This window comes from Carassius carassius, chromosome 48 (genome assembly GCF_963082965.1).
Source record: "Carassius carassius chromosome 48, fCarCar2.1, whole genome shotgun sequence".
In the NCBI taxonomy this organism is placed as follows: domain Eukaryota; kingdom Metazoa; phylum Chordata; class Actinopteri; order Cypriniformes; family Cyprinidae; genus Carassius; species Carassius carassius.
Window position 1 is genome coordinate 5,893,750 of NC_081802.1, and position 14,592 is coordinate 5,908,341.

Below are 14,592 nucleotides of genomic sequence, written 5' to 3' on the forward strand. Positions count from 1 at the left end.
TTCACTGTTAATTCTGTTTCAGGCTGTATTAATTTAACTATTAATTGTACTTCTCAAACACTAAAAATACTATTTAAAAGCATTTATTTTCATTTATTTATAGACAGCAGCGTTTATAGACAGCAGCGTTTATATACAGCACAAATGGTGTCGGTTTTGATTTCATGTTCCACTTCTAATTCTGTACATTTGAACGACTGCTTGGCCCACTTCCAACCCTCTGAAGTGATACATAAGATGTGTTTCCCATTCCCAGTGCAAGTTGACACCTTTTAAAGTTGACCTGACCCAACAAGTGTGTGTGTGAGAGGCTGTTTAGGAGGTCTTGCTCAGGGGAAATGTCAAATGGCAACGTGTTTCCCACAGTTCTCCATTTCACTCTCACGTTGTGTGTAACAACCTTTTTATACTGTCTATGGTATCAACTTATTACTCACTGATGTGCGTTTGTACCTCGTCGCAGTACCTAATCTCATCTGCACTCTCTCTCGCAGTCACCTCCACTCAAGGAAAATGAATCTTGGGTTTAAAGCGAGCAGGATTTGAGCAGCATTAGCCGGAGGAAAATGTCAGGGTGCTTTCTGCCTGAACGACTATTGACAGAAAGATCTGTGTAGCAGAAAGCAATTTAAGAAGAAAGGGGCCATTTAACTGTTGGTTTGTGTCGTTGCTTCACAGCGACAATCAGCCATTATCGCTAAACATGAGTCAATGAACATGCCGCGTAAACAAACAACAGTATGAGACGGGTTTGGTAGGTCGCTTACTGCGATAAAACCATCAGAAGGGTGGTTAAATTGAGGAGACGGTCACAATCAAGTCATTCAAACTACACTATTGCTAATACTTAGCATTAGCAGACTCTTGTTAGCATAGCTAGTAATCAGCCACATAAAACACCCAGAAAGAATCCCCTGGCAATATAGCAACAACCCCTCTGAACATGTTGGCGGTAAGTTACAATGAAAGTTTTGTACACAAAAATATTAAAATGAACTCATATCTTAATTAACATTATTTGATACTGATACAAAAAAGATAAATAACTGCTAATTGTGTTAATTGGTCAGTATATAGTTCTTTGAATATGTTATAGTTTCACTATTATTGCTAATACTTAACATTAGCAGTGCTGTATTCATTTACCCTACTGAAAAAAACAGCATTGGCTAGTTAGGTATGTTTTGACACAGGGATGCTGGTTTAAGCTGGTCTTTTGCTGGTTTAAGATGGTCCTTTGCTGATTTCAGCTGGTCCTTTGCTGGTTTATGCTAGTCCTTTGCTGGTTTATGCTGGTCATGTGCTGGTCCTTTGCTGGTTTAAGATGATCCTTTGCTGGTTTAAGATGGTCCTTTGCTGGTTGATGCTGATCATGTGCTGGTTTATGCTGGTCCTTTGCTGGTTTATGCTGGTCATGTGCTGGTTTATGCTGGTCCTTTGCTGGTTTATGCTGGTCATGTGCTGGTTTATGTTGGTCATGTGCTGGTTTATGCTGGTCCTTTGCTGGTTTATGTTGGTCCTTTGCTGGTTTATGATGGTCCTTTGCTGGTTTATGATGGTCATGTGCTGGTGTATGCTGGTCCTTTGCTGGTTTATGCTGGTCATGTGCTGGTTTATGCTGGTCCTTTGCTGGTTTATGCTGGTCATGTGCTGGTTTATGCTGGTCCTTTGCTGGTTTATGCTGGTCATGTGCTGGTTTATGCTGGTCCTTTGTTGGTTTATGCTGGTCCTTTGCTGGTTTATGCTGGTCCTTTGCTGGTTTATGCTGGTCATGTGCTGGTTTATGCTGGTCTTTTGAGGGTTTATGCTGGTCCTTTGCTGGTTTATGCTGGTCATGTGCTGGTTTATGCTGGTCCTTTGCCAGCACATGACCAGCATAAACCAGCAAAGGACCACTTTAAATCAGCATCCCAGTGTCAAAACATACTAACCAGCCAATGCTGTTTTTTTCAACATAGTGGCTAGTAAACAACCACCTATAAAACCACCTAGAATGCCCTGGCAACCATCCAGAGCACCTTAGCAACCACAAAGCAACACTAGCAACCCCTCTGAACTTGTTAGCATTGTGGTGATATGTTTTGGAGGGGTTAGCATCGATAAAATTTGTGTTGTGTCGAATAATAAAGTCGACACACAGGAGTTGTTTAACCATTAACTTTAAATTGTGCTAATTGTTCAGTATTATAGTGGTGCTTGAATACTGTGTTTTGCTAAGCTTTACTATTATTATTGTTAATACTTACCATTAGTGGTCTCTTCTGAGTTCGGCTAGTAAACAATCACCTAGCAAACACGCAGAATGAGATGGCAAGCACATAGCAACACCCTGGAAACAAGTCAGAACACGTTAGCATTGTGGCGGTATGTTTTGTGTTGGGTTAGCATCACTAATTTTTTTCTAAAGAAGAGAGATACATGTTTAGTACACAAAAAAAATATTAAAATACAGTATTATCTTCATCTAATCAACCTTATTTGATAATAATACGGACACAGGATTACAGTGTTATGTTACAGTGAGATGTTACAGTTGTGTGATGAACGCTACAGATGAGGGGTTCCATACGGTAACCATTGGATACAGGAGCAAGGTAGATTTCAAATTATTAGCAGTACATTGGGCCAATATTTGTTCTCATTTTACAGAACAAACTTGAATGAACGTGTGTGTCAATATACAATGACCTTCCCTCAATACACACACACACATAGAGAGAAACCAGAAGCTACAGTCATCAGGCCTCAGGGGTTTGTGTGGGGTGAGCAGATTCTCAGAGTTGATCTTGTTATATTGGCTGTGTATCTACACAGAGAATAAACATAAACTATCTATCTATCTATCTATCCATCCATCCACAGTACCCCAATCCCCCTCCCTCCCATTATAATGATATTAACATGGTGAATGTCCAAACATACATCCTTTTTGGTGCTTCTCTCTCTCTATCTTTCTCTCTCTCTGTCTCTTACTCACCTTCTTTCACTTTCTCTTTCTCTCTCGGCTCGGCTTATTAGATGAGTTTAGTGTATGTGTATTTGTGCCTGATTTAAACATACACCTGCTCCTGTGATCAGTTTATATTTGATTACTACAGATAAAAAACGCAGTTTTGTTATTATTTTATTGAGAGAGAAAGTAAATGGAGTATTTGAAAAGAAATTTGTGACAGCACAGACATTCTGGACAAGATATGTTGTAAACTAGCCATACTGTATCATAAATTTCGGTCATTTTAAATGTTTCTGGTATAAAATACTATATAAAGTTTTTTTTTTTAAGCCACGTTTCACAATATATTTGCATTTAAAATGTATTACAGTTTATTATTTATTTATTTACTTTGGTCATTGGAACTTTAAAGAGCTAGAAGCAAAGTCATATTTATTAAGCCCTGTAGTCTGCGCTCTTTCCCTCTCCCAACTGGAGGAAAGGGGAGGATCTCTGGGTGTCTTCAAGGACAGCCATTGGTTTACCGGGCTCATATAAAAAACACCACGTACCTCAAAAGTGAGAAGGCTGGAATTCAAGCAGTTGATGTATATCTCTGCAGGACACGGAGAGAGAGAGAGAGATCACGGGCAGAGGGAATCCGCACCCATCCAGAGAGATTATAGAAAGCAGCGCGTTTGTGCGCATTTTCCCGTTGTGCGCCTCCTCGGACTTGCGCGTAAAGACAATCAATGAAGGAGAGAAGATCTATACAGAAACTGTCTCTTCAGCCTGGAATGGATCCGAGTCAGAGCCTCAAATGTAAGATCGTGGTCGTGGGGGACAGTCAATGTGGGAAAACCGCTCTGCTCCACGTTTTTGCCAAGGACTGTTTCCCAGAGGTGAGATGCGTAAAATCCAGTGGGTGCGCAACTGCGCTGTGGTTCTGTAGCATGTGCATTCATTTTCACATTTTAAGCTCTTAAAATAGACTTGTTTAGTAATATTTTCTATTTTCTTTCATTTCATATATCTTTCCCTAGAATTACGTACCCACTGTGTTTGAGAATTACACAGCAAGTTTTGAGATTGACAAGCAGAGAATAGAGCTCAGCCTGTGGGACACCTCAGGTGAGTCTCGAATTATGTATTTGTATTATATGCATCTGGAACTTTTAGTTTGAATTGCATTTTATAGTTCAAATATATAATGTGTACACTACATACAAACTATAGTATGGAGTCTTCAACCAGGACCCTTTGATGGATAGAGTGTCAGAGCTAGGACTCCTTGTTACATATTTTATAAAACTGTGTATAAAACTGAGTGTTGTATGTTAAACCTCCTTTGTAATGCTATGCATATATTACATTATCAATATATTAATGCTGAACTTGAGCTTTTTTAGATTTGGTTGGAGCTGTATATTTTAATATATAATTATATAATGTGTTTTAGATCCAAATATAATTCAGTAGCATCACAAAAAAAAAAAACCTTTGAAAACCACTGCTATAATGTATATAAATAGTTTAAACGATATGCAGAGTAAATAAACTTTATGATATATGCACTATAATGCTGTAATGAACATTGTGGCTGTTAATATACACAGTGCGATCAATAAATAGAGAGAGGCCTTATTACCATTTAAAAAGTCAGAGTTTGAACTATGCAGTGATTGTGTTGCTTTATAAGTTCCTAATTTAGTATTTTTATTTCATTTACATGCTGTTGGTTCAAGACATGTCCAGACTTGTTGTATTTCTTCATAAATCCAGTGAATATATCATTATTTTGATGCATCATTGTGTTGTGCAGGGTAATGATGTGATTGCTAGAGCTTACGTTTATGCCTGGAGGAAAATCTTGGTTTGTTTAATAGCTTTTCTTTATTTTTCTCAGCGGTTGAGCGATTCTCGGTTGAGTCAGTACGAGAGCCTGCCAAGCATTTAATCACTCACACACCCCCTGCTAGTACACTCTCACACACTCCACCCATCTGTGGAATATGATCCACAGACACCTCACTTTTAAGGAATGTTAGGATGGCATCACGGGGAATGTTGCTGTAAGTGATGTTTTGGATAAACAAATGAAACGGAAACTGTTGCCACAGCTGGGGTCTTGCTGCAATTCACACATTTAACAAAATCAAACAACCGTGACCACACAGGCAAAAGGGAGTGGGGTCTTGGCTCACTCTGGTTGAATGTATGGTATTGGTATGTTTCCAAAGCTTGTGCTCGGATCACCTAGGAGAGATCAGACCTGCTGTCTGGAGGTAATCACAGGCTCTGTAAAGCATCCAGCCAGACAGACGGCTTTAGACGGTGACCTGTTTGGAGCTTAGCTATGATCTGGGGTAAACTGCATTCAGAACTGAACTTGGGGGTTTAAGTTGTTTGGTGCTGTGTGTGGTCTGAATTCTAAAGTTATGAGCTAAATATTTCCTTCACCAGTATATGTTAAGCCATCATGCTAGGGTATGATGTTTAATCAATTTTACCAGCTACATTTTGCAAATTGCCTGGCCGGCTACACCAAATCAGCTGAGCTGGACTCTTCAGTAGGGTCTGCAAATCTCAAGTAATTTTTTATGTACTGTAATTTCTTATTCTCAATTTGCAACCATTTCTTCTAGAGTAATTTCCTAAGTCAAGAACCATGTGCTAGTTTGACCTGCTGAAATGCTAGCACAGCTGGTCACTAGCCTATGCTGTGTTTTGAATGCTGGTATGTTGGAGGTCTTGGCTTCTTAATAGCATAACCAGCAAAACTTGATGCTTGTGAACAGCATGGCAATGCTGGTCCATTAGCTAGATCAACACCAATCCAGCTTTTGCCAAAAAAGGATATTTGCTTTTTTTTTTGTTGTTGTTGTTGTTGTTGCATGGTAGAATAAGTCCTAGATCTAGTAAACTGAGCTAATTTAAAGTCATCTCACATTCTCTCAATGTAGAGTTTTCTGAATATGAATGGCACTAAATGTGAATCTACATCATAAATCCCAAAATTTTGAGCTATTCCCCAAAACTAGAGGAATGTGATGCATTCCCGAGAGAAAATTACAACATCTCGAGTCATGTGTTCAATCTGGATTAATTTCCTTAATCGGAGTCTGTCCTAAATTGGAAGCACTTGGCTAAATTTTGAGCCAAGGGCTCAATCTAGAGTTATAGCCTAAATCCAGAATCATTTCCTAAATCCCTAAAGCTCAAACTAGAACTGTATCTGATGATAATTCAATGCATGTTGGTTGAATTGGCCGAGTCGAGGCGAGCCGAGGCGAGCTGGTACTGTGTAGTGGAAAAGCGCCATTAGTTTGTTTAGTGACGTAGGTATAGGAGTGTATTCGGCTGACAGATGTCTGTGGTGGGTGTCTGTAGGCAGGGCCGCCTGTCTGATACTGTCTTTTGGATATGTAGTTAGTTGCTTGTTTCAGGCTGTGGGCTTCAGGCCTTCTGTTCATTACAGTGTAAGTTATTGTGTCAGAGCCAGGCTCCAAGGTCTCCCCAGTGTGTGTGCAGTCTTTCCTCTCAAACACCTAAGTCCTGGATTTAACAAGTTCTGAACACACCTGAGCACATTCCAGATAATGAGCGAAATAGACATGTGGACTAGGAAACCTTGTGTATTTGCCCTTGAATAATTATGAATTAATTGTCTTGAGAGTTTCTGAACAGTCTCTGGGGGTTGTACCCAGAATTGTCCAAATGGATAGTTTCTTGGCATCTCTTCTTTGTGCTGCTTTGTTTGCAACAGCTGCCACCCCCGTCAACCAGGCTGGCTGCTCCTGTCATTGTCCACCAATCAGCTGTTGAGTCACGACCCTATTCACCATTCAGATGGCAGCATCCATCACTGATCTGCCATGGAACCCATTGACACAGTAGAGTACATGCGTACCATTCGGAACTGAAACAGTTCGCTTCCAAAAGAGTAGGACCAATTTTTTTTTCGTTGAATAGAAAAGAGGGTAATGCAATTGTGATTCTTTTTGTTGGTTTTACTTTTGATTGAGCTCAAGTCTTGCGTAACATCTTTGTTAGCACTGTTGCCCATTGTTCTGTTTGTTAAAATGATTCCCGCTCATAGCAATGAAAAACCGAGCATTCTTTGGTCATTATTCCAATGTTAAAGTGCTGCTGCCATTCTGCTGTATAAATGTTTCATTAGGCTTTTCTCATGTATATTGATTGTAGGGCTTAGTAAGTCCTTCTGAATCTGAAACTCAAGTGTGTATGTGCATGTATTGTGTGTTATGTGATACACAAGAGGCTAAGTGTCAGGATAACACCCTACCGGAGACAAGAGACTGCATGCTCTCTGATCTTCTTAATGGCCATTAGCATATGTGTGTATGTCCCCTAATAGCCGATCCTCAATGGAATCGGACCCCTTCCCCCAGCTTTGCTCTTCCAGACACATATTGACCAGAAACCCCCTGCAGATGTGAAGCCAGGATCTTGACATGCCTGTTCCAAAGGGTTCCTTATCTACCAGTCAGACCATGATCAATCAATATACACACACTCTACTTTGGGATCTTTTGTTCCTTTTGTGAGTTGTACATTTTACAATAAGCATATCGTTTCAGATAACTATAGTGCTAAATTCAGTCCATTGCTCCTCAAGCGTCCTATCTCCTTCTGTAATGACATAGTTTGATTGGGTGGTGTCTTTGAATTGGCAAGTTTGATAGGGTGACCTTATGATATGTCACTTGTTTGCAGCTGAAATTTTTCAAAAACTACTTGATCAGATTGCTGAGGTTGTGTGCCGAAAGCCAGAATAGATATTTCCTTATAGAAAAGTAATGTGAATCGCTAACACTGAGCCTAATGCCCTGAAATTGGCTAGTAAATGGGAAAAAGTAAAATGCTTGGCTTGATATTTGATTGGATCTTGAAAAGTGGCCATTTATGGTCAAGAAGCACTATTAGTAGAATATCAATGAGACTTAGGGGTGAGCTATATGACTTTGGCCAATAACATACCACTTACAATGCCAAGTTACACAGGCAAGTACCACTCAAATGTCAAATCTAGTTTGATTCTGATTAAAGATGAAAACAAGGATGCATAGTTACACCAGGTACATTTATTAGAGAATAAAAAAACAAACAAATATTTTTTTAATTTCACATCGCTTTGAAAACTAAAATAAAAAGAAATATTCAACAGTATTTGGAATTTTGCAGAAGTAAAATTTATTCAATTGAATCTATGTAAAGTGTTTGCTAATACATGACTTCTTAATATTGTTTGTACATTAAAAACAATCCTTTTCACTGTTAATTTGTAAATAAGTATCATTCAACTATTGCATGTCTCTTCAAAGTCCTGATCTAAGACATTGCTACGTAACCTCTTTAATCCAACCCTTGACTATTATCAGCAAGGAGAGATCTCATTATCAGCTGACCCCCGAAAACAAAACATTCCCGGCATCATTTCAATGGGTTCTTGGTGGGACAGGCTCTCTCAAACCCAAACCCACTTTTCGGCCAGATCATATTCTTAACCTTGATGATTTGGGCCTGCATGCTTCACATTCCTTTCAGGAAAGGTTTGTTCTCGTACTCCACAAAGCAGCTATTGTGCAGTAAGCTGCCAGGGAAAAAAAGCGCCATTTGAACCGATATGTTCTCTGAAGCTATTCTTACCTTGTTAGTCAAGGAGGAAATTAAATTCAGGAGTAACTCACGTACTGATGTAGAGTTTGAAAAGATTTTCTAAAAGTTTGTAATGGTGTGCTAGCAATTTTTTTCAAATAATGAATTTTAGCATCCTTAGCTTAGGGGTTAAATATACTTTGCAGAGAAATTTTGTCTGTTTATTGCTTTGTTTTAATGTACATTGGGAAGACACTGACAGATCCAAGCCAAAAACACCAATTTCCAAGAATTTTATACTGTGTGTGTGTGTGCTTTACATGGTGACCACATGTTTAGAGAAGCATTTAAACACTCGGCAAATCCATCAGCTGTCTGTATCCTTCACACATAATGGAATGTGGTGTGTGTTGTGATAGCTATGGTGTTCCACAAGTGTGTGTGTGTGTGTGTGTGTCATTCTAGTTGGCTATTATTTACACAAATACTGTACAAACACACACACACACACACACACACACACAGCAGGGTTTGAATTTAGTATGCATGCATTGGACATAGAAACAAAATAATGTGTTTAATGAAAGCTTTAGACAGAAAACTGTGTGTGGTAAGGTGGGGGTTGCCATAGAGAGTGTGTCTATTCCATCTATGCGTGTGTGGGCATCTATTGTGTGTATTTCAGAAAAGGCTGAATACCACACTAACAACAACAAAATGTTACTTTGTATATTTTTGTCCATATTTTCTTTTTGTATATTTGCACTAACATACATCACATTTCAGTATATGTACACTAAAATAACAAACTTTTTTTAAAAAGCTGTTAATTCAAAATAAGTTTGATAATTAGATGTACATACAAATGTAGTTACTTAATGACAAATTAGAGATTAAACGAATAACTGTTAAAAAAAATTAAAATAAAAATAACTACCAAACCTCTCATGTGAAATGTTGTCGGAGTTGTTCTTGTTTTTGGCCTGTAGCTGTGGTTGGAATGTGAGCTGTAAAGTCCTGTGGCTGCTTTCGTTTTCAACTTCACATTTTTCTACTTAACTTCTGGCACTGGGAATTATCATTCTGTCAAACTAAACAGCCCTCCCTTTCCTCTGTCTCTCATAAACACCACCTCTGTCCTTGAATCTGGCACATTATAAATGTGTTTGTTCTGTGTGGATTATACATACCATGTCTGTCAGAGTTAGCAGTGGGCAGGAATGCTGCGTTCTGTCAGAGTAAAGTCTGGACTATATACCGTCCTCACACAGAAAAACATCTCCAGAGTTTCAGCCAGGAGGGTAATGCTACATCTGGCAAGGGTCTAGTTATAAGCAGTGTGTGTACTGAGGCAAGCATCAGTATTTTTATTTGAGTAAGGGATTTGGAGAATTATCTTGTGCTTTTTCAAATCATTATAAATCGTTATTTTGCATTGCAACAGTGACAAAAAACTAGAAGTGATCTGTGAGCTGAGATTTTTTTTACAAGTAAAAACCTATTTAAAGGCTTTATTCCTTCTGAAAGCAAAAGTGTGCATTAATGTGTAAAAGTTTCATGTTTAGTATGTCTGAAAAGTGGCTTCAGTGGTTTAAAAATTAATGAATGCTTTCAAATTACTGTCTGTACTGCGTCGCTGAGTGAACGTTAAATGAGGTTAAGGAATATATTGATGGCCCTCCAGACAGACCCACTATCCTTGTCTAGTTTTTGTGCATGCTTGTGTTCAAGTGAAACGTGTTCTTCCTGACTAATCCTCCTTTGTTGTGTAACAGGTTCTCCGTATTATGACAACGTCAGGCCGCTTTCATATCCAGACTCAGACGCCGTCATCATATGCTTTGACATCAGCCGACCAGAGACCCTAGACAGTGTCCTAAAGAAGGTGAACATTTTTTCCAACCTGTAATAATTGATTTTACACACTTAAAGGCACAATATGTAATTTTTCGTCATGCTATCCGACAGGACTTGGGCAGAAATCATGTTCATGGGTGAGCTAATGATTTATCAACGTAGTAGAATGAAGCAGGGTGAGGCTGAAAGTCGACGAAGCGAAACAAGGCCGCTGAACGAGCGTGACATGCAGCTCGAAAGCAGTGGAGCTTTTATTATGCCACAGTCAACCACTTTCGCTCCTTCCGGTCATGCGTATTTGGGTAAAAATCAGTGCTGTTTTATCATCCTAGATAAGTTCTGTTATAATACTACTCTGTGCGGTCGACACCGTTCTATTTAAACACACACAATATATTAAACGTCTTTGGTGTTTCCATGTTTTCTACAAAACAAAACCTCGGAAACCGAGGGGTGTTGACATCATTGACAGGTAACAAACACAATGACACTATGGAAACGGTACGTGTCATTAGTTAAAATTGCTTATTTAAACTTTCTTCGATACATTTGGTATAATGTAAGTTCACAAGTCAGTGGTTTTTGGATATTTTAATTTAAAAAAATTAAAAATTGTGCCTTTAATGTGAGCGTAACAAGTAGGATATTCCTTGATTAATATCCACTTTGATTAAGTCCAAAACATAGGCATTAATGTACCAACCTCTGTTTTACATCTAGGGCAACATTCTGAATATGAATCACTAATCTGGTGTAACATTTCATACCCTGTGTATAATATTGAATATTAACATCCACTGTTGTTCCTGAAATTATATTCCTATCACACAATCAGATTTTAGGACTGGAGTTGAGGTCTTGAAGAACATTCCCATCAACCAATCAGATTTTAGGACTGGGGTTAGGTTCTTTGGTCCCATGACATGGATTATTTCCTTTTCTTTAAATGCTTTTTAATGTTTCCTTAGGTGTACTTATATTGTTAGTATGATTTTTACATTTAAAATGTAGAAATAAAAAGCATTTTTATATCCTGATATTAGCCCTCTGGCTTGAATGCTCTGTTTGAAGGGGCGTGTCTGCTGTGAGACTCGTTGACTGTTGACTGTAAACGACAACTGTTGTGATTGGCTGAAATCTTTGCATTCGAAATGCGTATTATATGTGGAACCCCTCTCAAATATAAATATATATTTTTACTATTACAGCTGTCGAGATTAAAGAATCGTGGAAGTGTTGATTATATAATAATTTTTTCGATCTTTTCCCATCACATGAAAGGCTGCAGTGATGAGCATTGAGTAGACAGAGTCTGTTTATCGTGTGAATGCAGTGATCTCGTCATTATTGCAACACGTTTTCTAAAAGCAAACACATGAATACACCACATGAATACAGTAAAAGCTTTGTTGTGCAGCATAACAGCGTCATTCATTGTAACGGCAGTTTAGGCAAGAGTGCAGATATACTTGCGATGTGTGACAGCTCCAAAAATAAAGGGAGCGTTCTTTGATTGCTCTCTGTAGTTAAATCACAATTTAAATAACAGATTTGTTTTATGCTACTAAAAGAAACAACGTGAAGTTGATCGTTTAGTCACTGGGTTGATTCACTGATGCATAAACAGTATTAAACGATTTAGAAAGAAAGTCTGTGAACTTGAATGATTAGCTACACATCAGAAATCACTGATCACAGATCAGGCATTAATGAACAATGTTACTCACTGTTTGTGCCGGTGCTGTCGAATCCATATCATAAAAGTCTGTTTGTAACGCCTGTGCTGACATTGCGACTGAATTATATGTAAATATTTGGGCGGGCAAAGCAGAGAAAGGGGAGGTAACATTTCTCCTTATAACGTCACAAGGAGGAGATTCAAGATCAGCCCGTTTGAGCTTCCATTTTCTCAAAGGCAGAGAAAGATAGCAAAATCTCGATTTACACCGATTAGAATTTCTAGAAACTTGGGGACCATATACAGGCTAGGGGAACTCATTATAATGTTAAGAAACCTCAGAAAGTAACATTTTCATGTCATAGGACCTTTAACAACATTTCAATTCAAATCAAATTTTAGAGAAACACATTTTAAATTACTGATGAAGAAAAAAAATTGTCTAAGCAGTTGACATGGGGTGGGGGGGGGATATGGGTGTCGTGCACAACATTTTGGGAGTTTCCTGGATATCAAACTGTAGGCTTGACCTTTCTTGTTCTTGACAGACTAATTGACTTTTAAATTCCTTGCCTATGATTCAGAGAAATTCTTCTACAACTTCTTTGTGATTTGCCCACTCTTTGTTGCATGCCAATAAAGTCATCCTATGTTCAGTAGGGCTGGATATCTTCTTGTAGACTTTCAATCTGGGGTCAGGTGTCTGGAATGGTCTGTGGCTCTGGTTCACTCTGTCAGGTTGGGCCCCTGGTTTGATAGTATCATGCTGGCATTAACTAGACCATGTGACTGGAAGTTCAGCAGGGTGTTTGAGATCTAGGTTGCAGAATCAGAAATACGATCAGGCTACATGTGGGTACCTGGTGGAATAAGCTAGTGCTGTCTTCTGGGAATTTGAGGCCCTAGGAGCCAGAGGTGAGCACAAAGGGATCATGGGAATGAGGGAATGTAGCGTGTCCGTGTTCCTGTGAACAATCGTATGACTGTTGTACCTGCCTGTCTCCCGCCAGATTAACTCAGATTTTATGCCACACCTACACAGAAAATGCTTTGTTTGGGAAGGACCGGAATGCAGATCACCTGTAGCATTGTTGGGAAGAAGCATACACAGATACACACCCTGAAAAGCAGTCATTACAGTGCAGGCTTTATCCTCGCAGGAAGCATATACCTCACCTGTAGCAAGGAAGATTAATACTCTTGTGAAAAAAAGGGATGGGATGGAATGTGATATGCTTAGAAAACGGGAACAGGAAACACTTGTTCTAGTCTTTTGTCCTCTCTCAGATGGGGATGGATCAAGGCCAAATGGTTTTATCTTTCCCTGTTGGGTTTGTCTCTTTCTCTCACAGTGGAAAGGGGAGATCCAGGAATTCTGTCCCAGCACAAAGATGCTGCTCGTCGGATGTAAGTCAGACCTTAGAACAGACCTCACAACTTTGGTGGAGCTCTCTAATCACAGACAGACACCGGTGTCATATGATCAGGTGAGCGGTTCTCAAAAACTGCTTTTGCAATTTGGTTCGAATCCATTGAGGCACTCAATTTCAGATTTGGCTTGATATCTAATACTCTTCTTATCAGCAAGGGCAGCTCGGCAACATTGCAATGGTTTAGGTTACTAATCTAATACATGCATGAAATGTCTGAGTGATAAAGAGCAAAATCTTCCTGAGCACAAAGCTAAACTTAATTTTGATGAAATTGCAAGCGGTAATCATAACAGTAAGACTGATAATTGTGCTTGGACTGCTAATTGTTGGTTTTGTTTAATATCAAAGCTCATTATCCTCTCTTTCTCTTTTAGGGTTCAGCTATGGCTAAGCAGATATCCGCACCTTATATCGAATGCTCCGCAGTGCAGTCCGAAAACAGCGTGCGGGACATTTTCCATGTCGCAACATTGGCTTGTGTAAATAAGAACAACAAAAACATAAAGTGCAACAAATCGGCACGCTCCACCAAGCGTATCTCGCATATGCCCAGTCGACCAGACCTAGCTGCCGTGGCAACAGACCTACGCAAAGACAAAGCAAAGAGTTGCACACTAATGTAATGCAAGGAGTTGGGGGGGAAAGATTCATTCTGGGTAACGGTGAGGGTGGACTGTGGAAGCAAGAAGAGAGCAGGACTGTTTGCTTGATGTGCCTGAATGTCTCTCCGGTTTGAGGGATCCACTTGTTGCCGTCTTGTTGCAAGAACTCGACAAGCTTGTGGACGTAAACCCATATTAAGGCCCCAACCACCTAAACTTCTCTACTCAGCAGGAGGATGTCACCACCCTCTCGGCCAATGTGAGGCCTTCCTTCCTGCTCCTGGTCGTGAAGCTGCTTCCTCTCTGAGGATTCCTTCTGGAAGCTTCTCCTGCAGGAAAGAAAGGAGGAAGTAGAATCACACAACCATTGAGTCCAGAGTTCCGCTGACATTTGGCTCAGAGCTATTTTTAAAAGATGCACGTTTCGGTTGGTATTAACAGTCGCATGAAGGAACAGTGTAGGGAGAGATG

General features: G+C 39.4%; 1 protein-coding gene across 1 annotated transcript; it reads left to right on the forward strand.

Annotated features, from left to right (window-relative positions):
• Window positions 1-3,509: 3,509 nt before the first annotated feature.
• LOC132131542 (rho-related GTP-binding protein RhoE-like) lies at window positions 3,510-14,201 on the forward strand. Its single transcript, XM_059543593.1, has 5 exons — window positions 3,510-3,834; window positions 3,976-4,063; window positions 10,327-10,436; window positions 13,439-13,573; window positions 13,894-14,201. The coding sequence occupies exons 1-5, from the start codon at window positions 3,685-3,687 to the stop codon at window positions 14,140-14,142; spliced, it is 732 nt and encodes a 243-aa protein (XP_059399576.1). The 5' UTR covers window positions 3,510-3,684; the 3' UTR covers window positions 14,143-14,201.
• Window positions 14,202-14,592: the final 391 nt, after the last annotated feature.